This window comes from Pholis gunnellus (genome assembly GCF_910591455.1).
Source record: "Pholis gunnellus genome assembly, chromosome: 23".
NCBI classification, from domain to species: domain Eukaryota; kingdom Metazoa; phylum Chordata; class Actinopteri; order Perciformes; family Pholidae; genus Pholis; species Pholis gunnellus.
The window spans coordinates 9,311,364-9,330,819 of record NC_136550.1 but is presented as its reverse complement, the minus strand read 5'-3'; the positions used below and the strand labels follow the sequence as shown (position 1 = coordinate 9,330,819).

General features: G+C 41.3%; 3 protein-coding genes across 3 annotated transcripts; 1 reads left to right on the top strand and 2 right to left on the bottom strand.

Moving 5' to 3' along the window:
* The first annotated feature begins 115 nt into the window (after nt 1–115).
* Nucleotides 116–10,143, top strand: etnppl (ethanolamine-phosphate phospho-lyase). Its single transcript, XM_079185207.1, has 13 exons — nt 116–394; nt 777–895; nt 1,382–1,541; nt 2,860–2,934; nt 3,277–3,370; nt 5,036–5,152; nt 5,961–6,043; nt 6,343–6,568; nt 7,165–7,319; nt 7,709–7,798; nt 8,426–8,556; nt 8,723–8,793; nt 9,005–10,143. Exons 1-13 carry the CDS (start codon nt 336–338, stop codon nt 9,104–9,106), a joined length of 1,482 nt encoding a protein of 493 aa, XP_079041333.1. The 5' UTR covers nt 116–335; the 3' UTR covers nt 9,107–10,143.
* A 920-nt stretch (nt 10,144–11,063) lies between these two features.
* ostc (oligosaccharyltransferase complex subunit) lies at nt 11,064–12,760 on the bottom strand. The gene is made up of 4 exons (XM_079184414.1): nt 12,549–12,760; nt 12,069–12,162; nt 11,762–11,959; nt 11,064–11,640 (listed from the first exon to the last, which is right to left on the bottom strand). Exons 1-4 carry the CDS (start codon nt 12,685–12,687, stop codon nt 11,622–11,624), a joined length of 450 nt encoding a protein of 149 aa, XP_079040540.1. The 5' UTR covers nt 12,688–12,760; the 3' UTR covers nt 11,064–11,621.
* A 724-nt stretch (nt 12,761–13,484) lies between these two features.
* On the bottom strand, nt 13,485–15,851 carry rpl34 (ribosomal protein L34). Its single transcript, XM_079184517.1, has 5 exons — nt 15,821–15,851; nt 15,282–15,353; nt 15,092–15,191; nt 13,822–13,925; nt 13,485–13,610 (listed from the first exon to the last, which is right to left on the bottom strand). Exons 2-5 carry the CDS (start codon nt 15,344–15,346, stop codon nt 13,526–13,528), a joined length of 354 nt encoding a protein of 117 aa, XP_079040643.1. The 5' UTR covers nt 15,347–15,353; nt 15,821–15,851; the 3' UTR covers nt 13,485–13,525.
* Nucleotides 15,852–19,456: the final 3,605 nt, after the last annotated feature.

The following is a 19,456-nucleotide window of genomic DNA, read 5'->3' as shown; positions in this document are numbered from 1 at the left end:
ACAGGTGTTTATTTAAACAGCCTGCACGCTGCTGGTTGGGTAGCGACACGTCACTGTCTTCGAGGCACGGTTCAGCTGTGATACTGCTGCTAGGTGGCAGCAGCACGACAGAGCTTCGCGAGCTGCGGCTTGTGTGTGCGCGTGTGTGTTTGTGTGTGTACGTGTGCGTGTGGGTGGTCGTGTCTCTTTCTGCCGGTACGCGCGCGCACGTGGGCGTAGTACAGCCCCTTGTCTATAGGTACAGCTGGCTTATTCGTGCTCGAGCAGATGTTGCTAATCTTCGTGTCCGTGAGGAGGAAAGCGTAAGTCTTCCTCTAGCTCGACAAAACAGCAGGATGTCTGCGGAAATACTTGAGAAGAAGAAGACTATAGACCTGAGGAAGAAGCACATTGGGTAAGATAATTGACAGTCTGCAGTGATATTTCTCAACAATGTTTTCAATACAGATGTGTTGTTTTTTCCAGGCTACTTACTGTGACAGACTCCTAGAAGTGCCGCATGAAATAGTTAAAACTTTTTTTTTTTACACTAGAATTTCAAGAAAGTTTCCCAATACATTTAAGAAATGAATTGTATTTATGAATTAGGTGGTATATTTGTAGCTAAGCAGTAGTTCATTTGTATGCATTACAATGTATTACAGCCTATATATTTCTGTTATGCCATTTACACGCAGTATCACAACATTAACCGCTGTACAACATAAAAACCTGCCAAATCAGAGTGAAGGGCACATTTTGCACGGATGGAAATGTCAATAGTTGCTCCTCTGCAGGCCATCTTGTAAGATTTTCTTCAGCCATGACCCCATCAAGATTGTGCAAGCCAAGGGCCAGTACATGTATGATGACAAAGGACTCCGCTACCTGGATTGCATCAACAATGTGGCTCACGGTAAACACGCACGCACAGACACACTCAAATATAACCAGATCTATTTTTACACCACTTTTATGTCCAACAGAAACCGCAGAGCATAAGAGGGTTATTCTCTCGTCCATGCATGTGTGTTACATATGTGTTAGGCTGGCATTCAAATATGCCTTCAAAGCTACAGGTGTTATATAAGAGGACTGCACACACACTTCCCCAACTGATCTGCTCTACAAAGTTGTCACGTAGTGTACACCTCATTCGGAGTGATAAAAGCTGCACTATACTTGCAGACAGAGACGGGAATGTAAAACAGGGTGTTTCCTGACCTACCACATTCCCCACTCTTTAATTTAAACATAATGGCCACCAATTATGTGCCAGTTGTCAGGGTATGTTTTCACCTCAAATTACAGTCGGATGATTTCAAGCGTGTTTTTGTTTTTTTGTCCTGAACGTGAGGACCGGTTGTAATCCTGTGTGCATCCTTTTTCTTCCATTCCCCAGTGGGCCACTGTCACCCGGATGTAGTGAAGGCAGGAGCTCAGCAGATGGAACTGCTCAACACCAACTCTCGATTCCTGCACGACAACCTTGTACTGTATGCCCAGAGGCTGCAGGCCACACTGCCCGACAAGCTCTCCGTGTGCTACTTTGTCAACTCGGGGTATGTGGGGAAATTGATTGACGGATGCAATTATCATTTATTCATATCTTGTCTCATGCTCGGCTTGAATTACTTGAACCGTAGCCTGAGAGACTATCCCGATTCTGTAAAGATAAAAGGGTATAATCCAGACATGTATGGATATCAGTTAACTGCAATCAAGAGGGAACAACATACGTGAGAGAGTAAGCCGGTTGTGGCAGATCAACCTCTCTGGATCAGCCTCTTGCTGGCGTAATAAATAATGGTTTAAAGTGACATATTCAGGTCAGCATTCCTATAGAGTGCATAGGATTTCGAGAAAAAAGAACGACAACATAATATTATGCATGTCTAGCTTGCTCAGAGACAGAGGCGCCCTCGATAACCCTAGTCATCAAACTGGACCAGTCTGGTCTGGTTACTTATTGACACCTCTTGCTGGAGTTCTGCAGTGTGAACAGGAATTACCTGTTTACAGATAGGCGTCAAGAGAGAGAGAGTTATATAACAGAGATCTTCAGTAATCCTCGCACTGGTTTTACATAACCTGGGCAACAGGTCAAAGGTGCACTCGTGTGCAATCAGATTGTACACTGAAGACAAAGGGGGAAAAGATAACTTGTAATATGTCGCATATGGGCTTCAGGGAAATGCCGCAGCATACTGCAACATTATAGACAATATTGCGCTTCCAATATTGTGGCACACATGTTTGGGGACCCCTTTCTTGTGTCAACATGACAATGCCCCCAGGATAGTTTTTCCGAGTTTGGCGTGAAAGAACCTGATTGGCCGGCAAAGAGACCTGACCTTAACCCCGTCTAACACATAGGTATGAGAGGGAGCACCTCACTCATGCTCTTGTGGTTGAATAGGAGCAAAACCTTGCAGCCAGGTTCCAGAATCACATTGTATTAACAGCTGTCGCAGTTGTTTTGCAATGTGATTCCATTTTCCCTGTAAAGAACTGGTGCAGGTAGATAGCTGAGTTTGCCTTTTTAATTACATGTTATAATATAACATAGGGGAGGGCAAAGGCGCCAGGATGGGTTCATTCTTGTACTAATCAGTCTACAGTTCATGCAGAGAATATTCATTTATGGAAATGTTATTTTGACCATAACACCATTTCTTTAAAAAGTGTTTCGGGGTAGAAATAGCTTCAATATCTCACTCGGATATTAAAGCATAATTATGCTTTATACTCTGCAACCAAAATTGGATAGGTGGCACTTCACATGTCCTAACAATACCTGCTTGTGACATCCGTGGCTTCTCTTGTGTGTTCTGTGGTGACTGAGTAACTCAAAGTAACCCTTGCCCCTTTGAACTTCAGCTCTGAAGCCAACGACCTGGCCCTCCGACTAGCATGGCAGTACACTGGCCACAAAGATATCATCACATTGGAAAAGTAAGTTGTTTTTTTTTGCCTCGTCATTGTTCAAATCCACCCGGTACAGTCCCAGATGAGCGAAATGAATGTACATAGATGATGAGTCCTTTTCTGCAGTGTGTGTTTGTTTTTTTAAAGATGCTATACTTTTGTACGGTGAACAAAGTTCTGTCTTCAACATGTTTTGCACACTCCACATGATATAGGCCCTTTTCACAGCAGCCATTTTAAATTGTCAACACATTAACCACATGAGTCTGTGCTCCATTTAACTGCGTCAGGGCCCTGGAATGGCTGCGACACACTAACTACAACAAAGCCATCGATCATTTCATCAACTTTCTTTGCTTTGTTTTTCAGTGCGTATCACGGCCATGTCTCGTCGCTCATTGACATCAGTCCGTATAAGTTCCACCAACAGTCAGATGCTGAGCACAATCAATCAGTCCATGTGGTGAGTGCTTTCTCTTCCCCCCCCGTCTGCCTGCACACTATTCAACAAACACCATGACTCAACTTCCTCTACCGGGCTTTCAAGAAGCTTCAAGAACCATTCCAGTTTTTGATTTGCTGTTGGGCGTTTAATTGACCTGTAGGTGGAACACAAAAGCTTTCTTTTTGTTATACCATGTAAACATGATGAAGGCCACCTGTGCGTCAAACAGCGCGTGTTGAGAATTGTAAATTTAGATAATTAACTCCCCAATTGTACCATATAAGGCTACGCGTTCTGCCCCATATTGATTATGGGAAGTGCGCACTCGTGAAAATGGCACTAAAGACTAAAACGTTGCCTTTTTATCAGCGTCAGCAGTGGAATTAAAGGACCTGCTTAAGCCACGGAATGGGGGACAATAACGAGTGCTGTTAATGCTTTGTTACCTGAGGGTCATCCTGTGTCTGGAATTAAAAAGAAATGGTTCGATATGTAAATAGCTTGAAGAATCCATTATAGGTGATGTCGCACTGTCAGGCACTGAAAACTGAGGATGTTCCCCTGGTCAGCGACTTGCATCAACCTAAGACGAAAGACACACTCTCTAAGGCATCCAAAAGCACGCTTGGTTACACTTCTCACTGACCTTATTATATACCGAGACACAAATTAACCTTCAATTAGTACAGAGTTTAAGTTGAATTTTCAATTGTTTTATCATTCAAATTCAAATTGAGTCAAAAAGGAAAATATCAACATAATTATAAAGTGTAATTTACATTTACAAATTCAAAATACGAAGAAATTGGCAAATGTGGCTGGTTCTCCTAAACAACTCGTACAAGCCCGTTAAGAATGAATCTGTTCGTACGAGTGCTTCTTGCATGAGGCCTTGTTGTTTTCTCAAATTGTGGTTCTGGAGATGACTAATGTACCAAAAACCTGTTTTGAGAACTTTACCAGGTGCTTATATGTATATCTGTGGACAAACTGGCACAACAAGATCAGTGTGTTGTTGAGGTCAAAATGAAAGCCGAGTCCTTCAAACGAGTCCTTGCGCCGACCTCGCCCATAATCCTTTAGAAATGTATTTGGCAGCTCGCAGCAGCTATACCTGTTTACCGCATATGCTCACATTCAGATGAACACAAGCTAGAATGGATAGTATAGTATAGTGTAGCCAAATGTTTCGACATATGTTAGACCAAAAATGTGTATCACTTGAAAATGTAACAAAAACAAATCAGTTCACTCTTGTCGTCGTCGTTTTCCAAGATGTTAGCGGAATAGTCCTGTCCTGTCCTTTTATTAATTACACTTTTTTTTCCCAGCCTGAGGAGCTCTTCTATTTTCATTATGTGTTGCATTTTTTGACAAAAGGTGTCCATCAACACTACTGTCAGATATTAAGCAAATTTAGCATGAATACTGTAATTTTCCTACAAATGTATTTGCCTCTTTTTGGATTGTTAATGTGCTTCACACACCTGCCTGAGGAGATAAGGCTCACAGAATCATTTATATATGATATATACATATTATTATTTTTATTTCTCAGTTTATTTGTATCGTTTTTATAGCATCGTAGGTGCTATATAAATAAAGTTATTATTATTATTAGGACGCAGCCGTTGCCTATGAATCGGCTTCAGTAATCGTCTCACCGTCTCCTCCCTTACACAGGCTCCCAGCCCAGATGTGTACAGAGGCAAATACAGAGCAGATCACCCTGACCCCGCCTCCGCATATGCAGACGAAGTCAAAGATATGATACACGGAGTCCACGGAAAAGGAGGCAAGGTACAGTTTGGGTTTGATATCGCTGTGTTAGCAGAAGTCACTACAGAAAAATGGCAACAAGTGTTCTTTGCTGGATTTGCATTTTTACATGATGACTCTTTTTTTCTTCAAGGACGTGGCCCTGAATAACAAAAAATGTCTTATGCAATGTCAATATTCCCTGAGTATGAAAGCAACATGGCACATTACCCCCTTTTATTTATGAATACATTTTAAATTTACTACTTTTTCCTTTTTTTTTTCTTCTTTTTCCCAGGTTCAGGCCAAGCACTCTTAAGGTCAAATTTGAGTTCACAGGATCATGTGTAGTGAACTCTTATTGTCCAAGGTTGTTGGCCCTTAATCGTATGTTGAAACGCTCAAGCCGACCCTGCTTCCACTGGCGAGAGGGACGGAATGTCTGCCCAGGGATTTTACAGAATGTTTCTAACGGATGTTTGTGCAGACATGCGTCTACAGGAGGAACCCGACGACAGGAGTACAATAACCTCCATGATACTGGAGAGCTACATGTATGTGATTAAATGTTGCACCCTGCTGTTCCTATGAAATACACAACTGTGTTCTGATTCCAAGTGACTACACAGCCAGCGTTTTTTTTGTTTTGTTTGACTCCACAGTGGCCTACGGTGCGACAACATTCATTTCTGTTCGAAACGTTCCATGATTGCCTCTTTCATGTTTGTGCACTATCAACTTCCTCATGATAGAGGGAGATCCACAGGTCAAAGACGCCAGAGCTCCTCCTCTTTTCCAGTTGATCAGTCTGGCTTTAGATTGAGAGGCCTGATGGTTTTCTCTTGTACAGATTGCCGCTTTTATTGCGGAGTCATTGCAGAGTTGTGGCGGGCAGGTCATTCCTCCGACGGGCTATTTCCAGCAAGTGGCACGGTATGTACCCAAGTTACTGCAGAGATTAGTAAATACGTGTGCTCGGTACCCTTTCTATGTTTTCTTTTTGTTTGCTTTTCAAATGTGTTGACATACTTTGCACTCTGCAAAGATAAATCTGAAAGCAATGAAGAAGTCAAGACATATAGCAGCTGCATATTTGAGAGTTTATTAGGAATATTCTCCTTTGACAGTGCTGCAGTATCAAAGAAACTGTCTTGTATCTTGTTACTTATATGAGTTTGTGCCTTATTGAGAGAATGAGTAACAAACTGGAGATATTTTTGCCACTCTTACAGGCATGTCCGCAAGGCAGGGGGCCTTTTCATCGCCGACGAAGTCCAAGTGGGCTTTGGTCGTGTCGGCACCCACTTCTGGGCCTTCCAGCTTCAGGGAGAGGACTTTGTGCCTGACATTGTCACGATGGGAAAGCCTATTGGCAACGGTCACCCGATGTCATGTGTGGTCACGACCAAAGAGGTGGCAGAGGCCTTCTTGTCATCTGGAATGGAGTATTTCAATACTGTAAGAGCATATTGAAGAATTTTGCGAGTGATATTGTATTTTAAAATGTTCAATAACTGGTTTTAAGTAAAGATCTACAAAGAAACACAAAGGCAGATTGCAGAGAACAGACAAGTTGACCCAAAATGGCGCTGACCCGACCTCGTCCTTGAACTATGTTCTTGTCTATATTTGCCGAGCGTATCAACACATCTGTTTTCCACATTATAGGGAAAAATACATTCCGTCCCAGACAGTTTTTTGTTTTTCACAGACTGCCTCAGATTACAGTTACTTCCTGTGAAACAACAATAGTTTAGCCACAAATGTAAGAGAATACTATGTATTTTCAGTCCGTTTGCTGCACTTTGGATCTTTTCCAGTCGCATACTAAAAGTAGTTGAGTTGAATGTGTTGCCAGTTTAGCATAAACAAAAAAAAACTATGCTGACTCTGTGACATCGTAAGCCTGTTCCATATGGAACGCATCAAATTGCCTTGCGGTTCTGTCACCAGCATACAGATTCTCATGATGAGCTAGCTGCTGATTTTCCACGGTGGTGTGAGTGTAACCGTGGTGTAATCTTTCCTCTGTGTGTGGGTTTTGAATTTCTCAGTTTGGCGGTAACCCGGTGTCGTGTGCCATCGGTATGGCCGTCCTAGACGTGATCGCGAAAGAGGATCTCCAGGGTAATGCGCTGCGTGTGGGGAGATACCTGACCGACCTGCTGGAGAAGCAGAAAGAGAAGCATCCACTGGTCGGTGATATCAGGTAAGCACACACACAGTTACTGGATGTGACGGTGCAACAGTTGATCCAGGACACAGCTGAGTTATATCCAGACTAAATGAATGCTTTGGAGTTTGTAATACCAGAATATGTGTCATGTTTTTTTAAATCCCTGGACCAACATTTAATTCAACGATTCACCAGCTGCCATTGTGTTCTAACAAGCTCCTATTGAAAACTTCCCCTGTCACTATGATGAAAAAGTGGTAGATTACAACTTTAAAAGGGTTCATTTGGATTATATTACTTTGATCCAAAACATGTTTTGGGAGAGAAAACCGGTCAAAGGACTTTCTGTGCAAGAATTTGGTAATAGCCCACCTGTAGCAGAGTTCAGAGATTTCTAAACCAAACGGCGTCGCATCCTGCAGGGGTCGAGGCCTCTTTTCCGGGATGGAGCTTGTGAAGGACAGGTTGAAGCTTACTCCTGCGACAGCGGAAGCCCAAGAAGTTATATATCGGTAAGTGTGAGAACGCAGGTTAGTGACTGGTGACATATTAATAATAAATATGATGCAGCATTGACAGCAAAGAGGCTGCTTGATACAGCTGCTGCAGCGTATTCTCTGCTGAGATAACCCATGAAAAGTTCCACCAGCGTTATGATAGCTTTAGTGCACTGTGAAGAACACGTATCACACTAAAGGCTTATCAATTTATGGAAGGATAATAAAGTTCAATCGTAAAAACATATATACTCCTGTGTATAACATTTGAAAGTAAGAGCTCGTTATCGAGTCATATTTCCACGGATGTGGCTGTTTCATGTTCAGCTTTTGAAATCAAAATGCTGCATGTTCTGCCACTTGCAATTATTTGTATTCTCAGTATCTGACATTCGATCAAGGTTCAATGTCAACTCAAATTGTTTTTACAGCAGACATGTTGTCACAGGTGTAATTAATAACGATCATTAAGCGTGCGGCCATTCAGGTGCGCCTGATATTGTTCATGCAGGCTCACAGTTGGCTCCACCTGTATACGTGCGGTCATCTGCCGTTAAACCGGCTTTTTAAATGACTCGGCCACTTAGTTTAAATGTGTAAATGTATGCAGTGTGGAGAGAATAATTCATATTTTCCCCCCAGGCTAAAGGAACAGCACATCCTTCTTAGTGCTGACGGACCGCATCGCAATGTGCTCAAATTCAAGCCCCCCCTGTGCTTCACTACGGAGGACGCTGACCTGGTGGTGGAGAAAATCGACCAAATTCTCACAGGTACATGCTCTTCCCCCACGGTACATTTTCTCTCTCTCTGGTGATGACGGTGGTGCTGTAACGCGTCGTCTCTCTGGCTTTTGTATTATGTAAAAGGATCAAGGTGTGTAAAGGTTGCCTACAATCACTGAACGAGCCCTCATTGTATGTGTTATTGTGTTTCCAGAGCTTGAACAAGCATTGGGCTTGAAGTTGCACAATGCATTGGGTGTAGAGAATGAAAGCCGTAAAAGACAGGTAAGCGTGACTCTGCTTATTTTAAATGCCCTTTATGCCTAAAATGAATAAAATAAACCTTAGACATTTGGACCAAAGATTTAGGCTATTGAGTCTTTTATAAAGAAGACACATGTATAATGGACAACCACAACAGATGTCTACATTTTCTTTATTTTCCAACCTCACTGATTTTCAATTCAACTTCATCTCCTCGTGGTTTTATCTCAAGCTGCCAACTGATGAACATGGACACCAGTGTCACAGTGGGTTAGCACACGACAGAGGGAGCAGTCGAGGATTACCTCAACAAACCAAACGCCTCAAGACATAACGCTGCCAACAAACGGAGACAGAGCTGTGAAGTGACAACACTTTAAGCTGAGTTCAGACATTATAAACTGTAGAGGTGACAAAATGCTGGGGGGGGGGGGGGATGAAGTGCCTTTGCGTGTAACCTGATTAACAATGTTTTTACATTGATAATAATACACTATATCTCTGAGATTGCAGTGTCTTCTCAGGTACTATTTCTTTTTATTTTATTACACTTAGGAATCAAGCCATTTGTCCCCATAACAACATGTCTATTATGGGTTTTTTTTGGTGCAAAAAATTCCCTTAATTATGAGAGCTACCACGCTACACAACCTGTGCACTCTAAATTTGAATATCCGCCAACAAGTCAGATGTTGATAAATCACAAGTTAATAAATCAAAATGTAATATGTCAACTAATCCAATGGTGTCCTAATTTCTTATGCATTCATTTACAGCTTTCACTGATTTATAAGCATTACTCACTTTCGTTGAAATGTGTGCAATACCTGTTCAGACCATTACACATTTTGTGGTGATCAATCTGTTTTGAATAAAACACTGTATGTGATACTTTGTTAATAAATGGACAGTCTGACTTAAATCAAATGCAGATTGATTTGATTCAAAGAGGAAGAGACGAGGGAGCGGTGGTATTACATATATTTTGATAGAGCATTTTGCTATCAATTAACGTCACAGATGTGTCTGAGGGTTGAAAGTACAGCGGCACTTTACGACTGTGGAGTATGTCCTCTCCTTTTATTACTTCCAATATGTAGATCCATGATATATTTTACCTCCTGAGTGCATTAGGCAATTATTTACCATCCGTTTCTACCACATGTATCTGCCTAGTATCCTTTGTACAGTATTTGCACTTGGGGTAGTACAGCTGTGAACTGCATTTCCCATGTGTACTTGCATGACAGCACAGGTGTGCTCAGTTTGATGTGATCATAAGATCTGGGATTTCCTTTTTTATCAAATATCTCATGTAATGAGGTTCTAGTGACCAAAAGCTTCACATTGTCATTAAATTCTTGCATTGAACTGTAAATCTCATTATTTTTGGCCTCCTGGAACCGTAGCATTGCTTGCGTCATGAGTGGGATGGTGAGTATGAAGCTGCCTTGGATGATTTGAAGCGTAGCCTATTAAGTAGAACCAGAGAAAACTGAAATTTGCTGAAACTGAAGAAACGGCAATACTCGTGAGCGGTCATGTCATATTAAGGCATAAATTATAATTTTCAACAAAGTCTTGTTTAATGTGCGTCCCCACACAGCTGGAAAACAAAGATTTATCACCATTTACAATGCGGAGAGTTATTCCCCTCTCTGCAAAAACAGGTTGAAGAGGAGCTACAACCAATTACCTATTGTCAACAGATGGTGTTTTAGCAGACTCGGCAACTCGCAGTGTAATGGGGTGTGTATTTAATGCACTGCTGAACCAAACGGTAACAACTAGAACTGTGAGGCGGATCTGATTTGAATCTGAGGTGTACATAAAAGACAAAAGAAGAGTCCTTTATTTATTTATATGACATCTTAATAACCTTAAAACCTGTCATTCACGTAGGACACAATAACCACAAGCACCCAATATCGTTTGACCTCAGGATGGATAACCACCACTTATACATCTCTATGAAATCACATTAGTGTCAAAATTCGCAGAACTGAAGTCACATTACCGTCCAGTGTTGTCTTGACACTGGAGGTTTCACCTCAGTACAGTGCGGCAACGGCCAGGAAACACGTCTGCCCGGTAGATCTCTGACGCCATCTTCTGGAGGCCAAATTACAATTCTCATGCCGACTTATCGTCTCCTAACAGGATGTGCAAACAGGCCACAACATGTATATACATTAATCTTTGCCCTGCGGTGCAGCTCTTGACACGTTGATGTAGAAAATAACTAAATGTGTTTCTATAAACAGTACATACATATGACGACTGCAAGGAGCTCTGAAAAGAAGATTTATTTCACATACTTGTACAAAAATGCAACTGTGACAAGTTATAGGCCGTTACAATGATTTCTTTACAAAAACGTAAAACATTAGACTGCCTCCTTTAAATTATTCATATAGTGCTAATCCCAATTCCAAAACAGTGTCTCCGTGCCAACAGTGTTCAGTAACTTCCTCTCCTTTTTCTACTCCAGTGACTTAAGATGTTCACCTGCTGCATGGCACTTACTAGCTCATTTCTTGAGTTTGCAACAGATGCACTACACTGAGAGGGACCTGGATACCATGACCAAAGAGGTCCTAATGACGTCGCTGTGACACGTGTATGTGATCCTCGGCTGCATCAGTTTGTTTGGAGAAAGGGAAGAAAGTCAAAGAACACCAATGAGACAGAGCCAGTGCAGCCAGGTCTAATTTCTTGAGCAAGGTCAGTGCTTTCGGTCCTCAATGGTTGATTATAGAAGGAGTTGCGTTTATCCATATTTTAGTTAGGCACCGATGTGTTGATGTCCTCTGTCCATCCAAATCATTTTAAGCGTGCTCCGTTTGTCTTTAGCCCATGAGGTATCCTCTGAAAAGACAAATGATTCATTTGTTAAGACAGCGTGACGCAACAAATGTAAGTTCAGGGCAGGATTGGTGTTACAATAAGAACTATTACAGCTGTAGAAAGGAAACAGGCGTAGACTTACGGCAGCTTCATGCGCATGAATACTCTGGCCATGAAGAAGCTGAGGAGAACGCTGACAAAACCGATGAAGAGCAACAGGAAGCGGTTGAGTTTGGGAATGTTTGGCGCGTTGGAGCGGTCCAGGATTATAAATCCCAGGCCTCCCATCGTGAAAAGGAAACTGGAAGCCAGTCCTTCCATAATGTACTGTCCGTTTACTCTGAAAAACAAATGTACTTACATTGAATATTCATTATTTACTGTTGCTTAAATATGACGTGACCATCACCTACTGGCTCCGGGTGCTCACAATGTTTTTACTGACGTACCTGTACGCCAAGAAGGCCACTGGCCGCTGGTGTCCATGCTCATCAGTCATTGAACCCACACTTGGTGGCTCCACAATAACATCGTAGATGATACCTAGAATGGGAATCAATCACATCGTAAAACAACGTACCGCTGTTGGCGCAACGTTAAAGCGCCTTTATCAGCACGTTAAGCACAACAGAGCTACTAAACATGATTGAAACCGTGACATTTCCACTACTAACGTCATTGCTGGACCATAATAATCACAGACCAAGATGCATTCTTGTGCTAGCTCAGAGTTAGCTTAACTTACTCCCTCGGTCATTATGTTAACTGCGTTAAAGCTAGCACGCTGTTTTATCAATGCAACCACAGGCTATAACCTGGCTTTATTTAAACCGCACATTAATTACATTTAACTTTTCATGACAAGCCGAGACAAGGTATATTCGTCGCTAACAAGCTAGCATTAACGTTAGCTTAGCACATGCATTTACCTCCAGTGATGAGAAAGTAGGACACGATAACGATCGCATACACAGTCATGGCCGACGGCATGTGCAGCCACGACGGCTTCTTCAGCTTTACATTCGGGCATTCCAGCAACGCAAACGGCATACTGTACAATGTCTCCATGGCTTGAACAGAAATTCCCTCTGACTGCAGAATAGGTGCTCTCTGGCCGATATCCGTCTGCGAAGCGACTATGTTGACGTGTCCCGGAAGTACATGCTTTTTTCCCTACCGTGCAGTCCATCCTTTGTACAAAGCGTATGCACACGATTTGGGTGTACTGCACCCCGTCCAAGCAAAAACATTTCCCAAATAGTTATGTTATCTTATAGTAAATGCTTTAAGGATTTTAATTATGCAATTCAGCTACATTTAAATAGCTTTCAACTCTCGTCTTCTTTCAAATGTGGCGGTCATCGCAATTTATTGTGGCCTCACTCACGAGTTTCGTAAAATTAATTGACTTTGTAAATGTTTAACTGTAGATAATGCATATTTTCAAGTAGCTTGTTCACGAGTATGTGCTTCACTATAGGCACAAGTAAAATCTCTTATTTACTAAATAATTCAGCTTTTTCAATCTTAACAAAATCACTGCATACAAATATTTGGGTTATAGGATGGCGCAACAGGGAATCTGTAATCCCGTAAAGCCAACTTTCAAACTTGGACAAATATAACTGTCCATTTAAAAAGACGGTTTTGTTTGTTATTAAATGTCAGATATCTTTGCCGTTTGTCACCGTCAAAAATAATCTATGAAACTACTGTGACTCGAAATATTTCATTGTATACTACATTTTATTTATGTAGGTAAAATGAACATTTTCAAATGGCAGTTTTAGCATTTGTTCAGATTTGCAATAAATCGACATTGATTTAAATACACCCAGACATTGTAAATCACAACAGAAAATGGATTTGTTTGTCATTTTTTATTGTGGCAATACAAATACACATTTTACTTAGATTTCTGGCTCTGTGCCTGTGCCTTGAGCACCTTGACAACGATCTTCTGCTCCTCAATCAGGAAAGCACGCTTGATCCTGAGAATGGAAGCAAAACAGACAATTTAGAAATAAAGCATGAGCCATTTACAACTCACATCAATGTAATCAGAGACTGGACTCATTCTTGTTTCCATGTTGTCGATTAAAGTAACTGTTCCGAGTAGTAGAGGTGACAACCTATCAGTCTTAAATCAAGACAAATGCATCACTCCAGTTTCTCAGCAATAAAGTAAGTAACTTATTTTACCTGTCACGCACACACTTTGCGCACATGGAGCCTCCGTAGGCCCTGCTGACGTGCTTCTTGGTCTTGGAGAGCCTCATCAGAACTTGAGGTCTAACAGCCCGGATCTACAAGACAGAGCAGATCCACAATGAGACCGACACCACTACCAGGGGAAAGCTATCCCAAATATATTCAAATGCAGTGATGGATGTCAACAGTCTCTGTGCTTGAAAACAACCAAACTCCCCACGGCCGGCTACTCAATAGAAATGTTTCCAGGCATCCTGAAAGACGGAGGATTTGAACAGCGCGCCAAGTTTTTAATACTACCATCGTCATCAAAGTCAGTGTACAATTACAGTTCACAACCCTTTTTAGTTATATTCCTAAATACTACTGCTTGATTGATATCTCAAGAAAATATATTGCTTGTTTTGGTGTGCTCTTTTGTTTACAGGTGTAAAATACTATTGTAACTTTGGATTTGGGAATGAACCTGCATTTTCCCCATCCTTCCTGAATACTGACATGACCGTAAAAGAAACACCTGAAGCACTAGAAGATGTATCCACATATTGGAGGTAAGAGAACCAGTCCACAACAATGCTAATTTGAATAGTTTCAGAGATCTCTCTCTCTCACACAAACTATTAAGACAGCTTGTTTTTAGGTTTACCAATGTAATAGATGAACAAACAGTTAACCACAAAAGATCTCTTCTGTATACCTCCAGCCTCTCAATTTAGTCTCAGCCATTCATGTTGTTGCTGTGCGCCAAATTATTTACCAAATTGTAGCTCACTAAGTTCATGTTCAGAAAGTATAAACATCGTACATTTGAACTAGCACTATTTCTACCATTATCTATCTGTTTTGTATGAAAAAGTACAGACAACTGCCATGATGTTTGCAGCACACAAAGCACTATGTTAAGATCACTTTCAGCACATTACTCCGGACTTAAAAACGTTCACAATGCAAAGCGAGAAACGTGACATCTGACAAATTACTTGCATCTGCGGCAGCTTGTGTTAGTAATGCAGTTTAAGTCTTAACCTCAAGCTCAAGATTGTTTTCATAGACACACAAACAAGACCTGTAGCATTATGCATACTGGAGGAGTCGAGCATGTAGAAGATCAACAAATACTGCCGATTTCTTTTTTTAATTGATTGACAGTATATTAAGTAGACCAGCCCCACGTGGGCCACACATACCTCAAGTGCATGCACCTCTTTAGGGGATGGGGATAGGAAAAGATCCTTCACTATAACACAATGGATTTACTTACTCCACGCAGTCTTCCTGGGCAGATGCCACATGCCGACTTGGGAGCTTTGCCGACTTTCTTGGTGTACAGGTACACGATACGGTTTCCAGGAGTCCGGGAACTGCAACACAACAACGATTAGATGTAGCATTTACACAGCAGGTCATAGCTGAAGATGCTATGGTGTTTGTTAGCTTTTCAATCCACTTACAGTCTGGTTTTGTTGGAGGCGGTGTTGTAGGACAACCTACGGCGGTAAGTCAGGCGCTGCACCATCTTGAGACTAAAAACAAAGTAAAATAAGTCAGTTAATTTTTTAACGTGATGCTAGCATGCTAACACCGCTAGCCGTGCCGCCGATGTTAGGGCTCAAAACGTTGGTTACACCAGTTTACATTACTTAGGCATTCAAAACATTGGCCGAATATAGAAGACAGTCCGGTTTAAGAATATGTTTAAATAATCCAATTCAGTATGAAAACATATGAGTGTCGTTGCTAGCCGCGGCCACTCTTAACATTACAGCATACAGCTCAATCTATAGATAGCGGCCTCAGAGACCCAGACACGGCATCTCTAAAATGTCTCACAGAAAAACCTCAAAGTAAGATAATGGTCACATCGCTAGAAACTAAGACTTGTTTATAGCTCAATATTTACTTGACATCAACCACATTTTATTCTAAAACGTAGGATTACAGTGGATTTTGAAATCATTATGTTCCAGAGTAAAGCAGGGGGCCGCCATACCTGCTGTCGCCTTAACCGGAAGAGGAAGGAGCAAGGCGGGTGTTACAGGTTAAAGTTCCTCCGCTGTTTCAAGTCTGTTCCCTGTTATTGTGCTCCCTGCTGGCGTTTGATTATTACTACACACGGAGATGAGTTTATAACAAATTATAGGATGTTTATTAAATTATGGAACGATAAAGTTAATGGAATTTATTTAAAAATTACATTAGCCAATTGAACAAAAAAAACAAATGTATGTTTGTAATTGTATGTATGTATCGATACCAGCCTATTTAATTTTGTTAATGGACAAAAATAAACTCTCCATATCTGATTTACACAAGTACTTTTTTTATTTTATTTAGTATGGGTGATCAATTGACACAATTACACAATTCACTCTTGCAAACTGTTTCAATATATCCACTAAAATCTCAAAGAAACACTCTTGGCTGAGGGGCTGTGTTGAAGAACACTTGATTTAAACCGTTGGGCCCTTCCACCGTTTATTTTGACATGTCTCTGCAGGTTAAGCACAGGTTTAACCAATAATTTTAACGATTGCCGCCTACAATTTACATTTTCAAGTTCCAGCATTCTGCTATTGCCCTCACTTGCCTGCTGACATGGCTTACTGGCACACCTGGAGCCTAATTCAAGTGATTAGTTGCACCTGTGTTTTTCCTGCTTGACGAGTCAAAACGTTTGCCATGTAAAAAGGCTCATCGAGAGTTGGGACTTTACACAACCAAGGAGCAAAGTAAGTGACTGTAAACCAAAAGGAGTACGTTTTGGTTTGTAAATTCAATGCATAGATTGTCCAGTAGATGGCAGCAGTTGTATGCTAGTTGAAGATACCTGACCGTTTTGGTTGGCATTGTGAAGAATCGTATGCATGCACATTCCCAATTTGAACAAAGTCACTTTAACTAAAATCTAATGTTATCAAAATAGGAGCTCAATACAAATTGTGAGTTTTCTAAAGAATAAGGGAGCTTCTTTTTTTGATCTGTGTTTGACAAGGGCGTCTCAATTTCAATGTAAGCGACCCTGCAGCTGCCGCAAAGGTATCATACATAGCAAAAGTAAATATGTTGCTTTCCATTTAGCCTGATATGATCAAATAAAGTAAAGCCTATGAGTTGGTTAAAGTGCCACTAACATTTTAAACCTTCTTCGAAACTGAATTTTGTAAAAATTTAAATGTTGATTCTTTAACATCTCAAAAGAATCAAGACTATATTTCTGTTACAAAATTCTTTATCAAAAGCCACCTGTAAGAAACGTAAGAGTTATCCACAAAGTTTCAGAATTGTTGCAATTATACGTCTTAACTATTTTTAAAAACATGTCCAACTGATCACTCTTCGTGAAGTCCTTTTTAATGTACATGCCATGCACACTGACAACCAATATCAAGGTATACTAGAAAATCTGCAGCACGCTCTGTTGCTCCAAATATGAGAGAAATGGCCCAAAATGGCTCCTTATCAAAGAGGTGTTGTGTCACAAAACAGACATTTGCCAAGCACAGCCAACAGATGGTGAGCTTGGCATCCTTTAAGACGAAATCTTTGGCAGAGGCAAAGTTCAGTGACAACGCAAGGCTCTGTACAGAGGGTTGGCAGGTTTCGCATCCGTTTTAAGGCCATGAAACTAACTGTCTGGTTTGATGCTTAACTCAGTCAGAAATCCATATGGGCTGGAAGTTCATTATTGTGCACTGTTGTTTGGAGATTAATCAGTGCACCTGGGAATATTGTTTAACAAACAAATGTATTATCCTCGCTAATGATAGTTGAACATTTACAATGTCCTCTCTTACAATTGGTGCATTAACTTGAGCCAGCCAGGAGCAGTATTAACATTTATTTTTTTGTATTGTGGGAGAGAACCTAGTCCAGAGAGACATTTATTATCAGTTGCCAAGTTTGTTCTTTGGAAATGTCCCCTATGTTGAGTTACACACATTAGTGGCACGATTTTATTTTTCCACCACATTGTTTGTGAATGTGTGACAAGCATGAGGACAAACAGGAATACCCTTCACTGCACCCATTGTTTTTTTGATTGAAAACTTTTTATTACTGATGACCTCTCGAGGTTGAAGCTTGTTCTACATATTCTGTTCGGGGATTGATTTGATTAAGTCCAGATGTGATGCGACCTGGGATTAACCCGTTCTGCACGAGAATCAAGGGCCCAATCCCAATCTCCCCCCTGACGGACTCACGGATTTTGAGGCGCGCTCCCGCGATGTCCGTGAGGGTTTAGGGATGTCCCGCTGTCAAATCATCGAGTGTGTGAGGGCTCTCTGGCAGACATGTTGAGCCCTTTATGAACCCTTACCGTAAATCAGCATAGGATGCTGATTTAGCCGAAGGGAATTACCCACAAATCATTGCAATGTGACGTTAAACACGGGGTAACCAGTGGACGCATGGAGACGTACAAAACTAAATAAACAAAGAGGACGGCTCACTTGTGTTCAGCCTGTCTTATTAAATTTACTCAGAAACTTTAAGGGTTAAAAATGGAACCAAAAAATAAACTTGAAATCAGAGGTTATTTATTTATTTATTCATCAAATATTTGATTTTGTCATTGAAGCTGTTTTGACAAAAACAAGTAAATAGATTATATGAGACCACCTCATCTTGTGAGGAAAGAGTCTGGAAGACGTTCAAATCAGGGACTACAAAGTATAAAATAAAACCCCATAATTGTAGGCTACATTATATTTTGTGTCGTTTTCACGGTAACGTGATAAAGTGCTGTCCCATTCCACCGTTTCAAGCCCTCACAGTCTCTCACACTCAACCACTCACCAGGTGACGTCAGTAAGTCCTTGAGGGTTCAGGGTTTGAGGCTTTAGGGGGGGACATTGGGATTGGGCCATGGTCTTTCACGAAGGGTGCCAAGGAGATTTGCGCCGACTCCAAGAGACACTGCGACACGCACACGCGCACGTCCAAATAATTAGTAACATCTGCGGGCACTCTGTCTTAATCTTGTCAGAAGTAATTATTCTAAGACATCTGAATGGAATATTTAATTTAGATCTTACAACAAAATGTCAATAGATGAATGATGGTTCGATCATTTACATTTGATTTATCGTTAAGCCATCTGAATTTGCTCCCCTTGCATTTGGAGGAGTCCCCTGTCACCCGTGGGCCCTCACTTCTCAAGGGGTCCTGACTAGTCAAAGATGAACCATATCATCATAAGTGCACTTGATTACGCAAGTCTCTCCACCCCCCCCCCCTCGCCCCCCTTCACATCTCCTTGGGCCTTCTGTGTAATCTGCTGAGATTTAAACCTGCTGCTCCTGTTTAATAAATCCACTGCGATTAAAATAGGATTACAGCTCTGCTTTCGCCTTCCTAATGACATCAGAGCATGAAACATTTTTCAACTTTTTTTCAGTTGCCCGAGCTCACTACTTTTTTTGTAACCAGACAGACAGCAACGATTTTCAACCCCCCCCCCCCCCCCTCTCTCCCCAAACCTCGTGCCTGCAACCCAGCAGGTCAGCCCATCTGTGTGGCGGTTGGCATAAGGATTAAGCTTATAATGCAGCACACATCCTCTATCAATGCTATTTTGGGACTACAGATGAAAAATCTTGGGACTACATATGAAAAATAGCCTCTT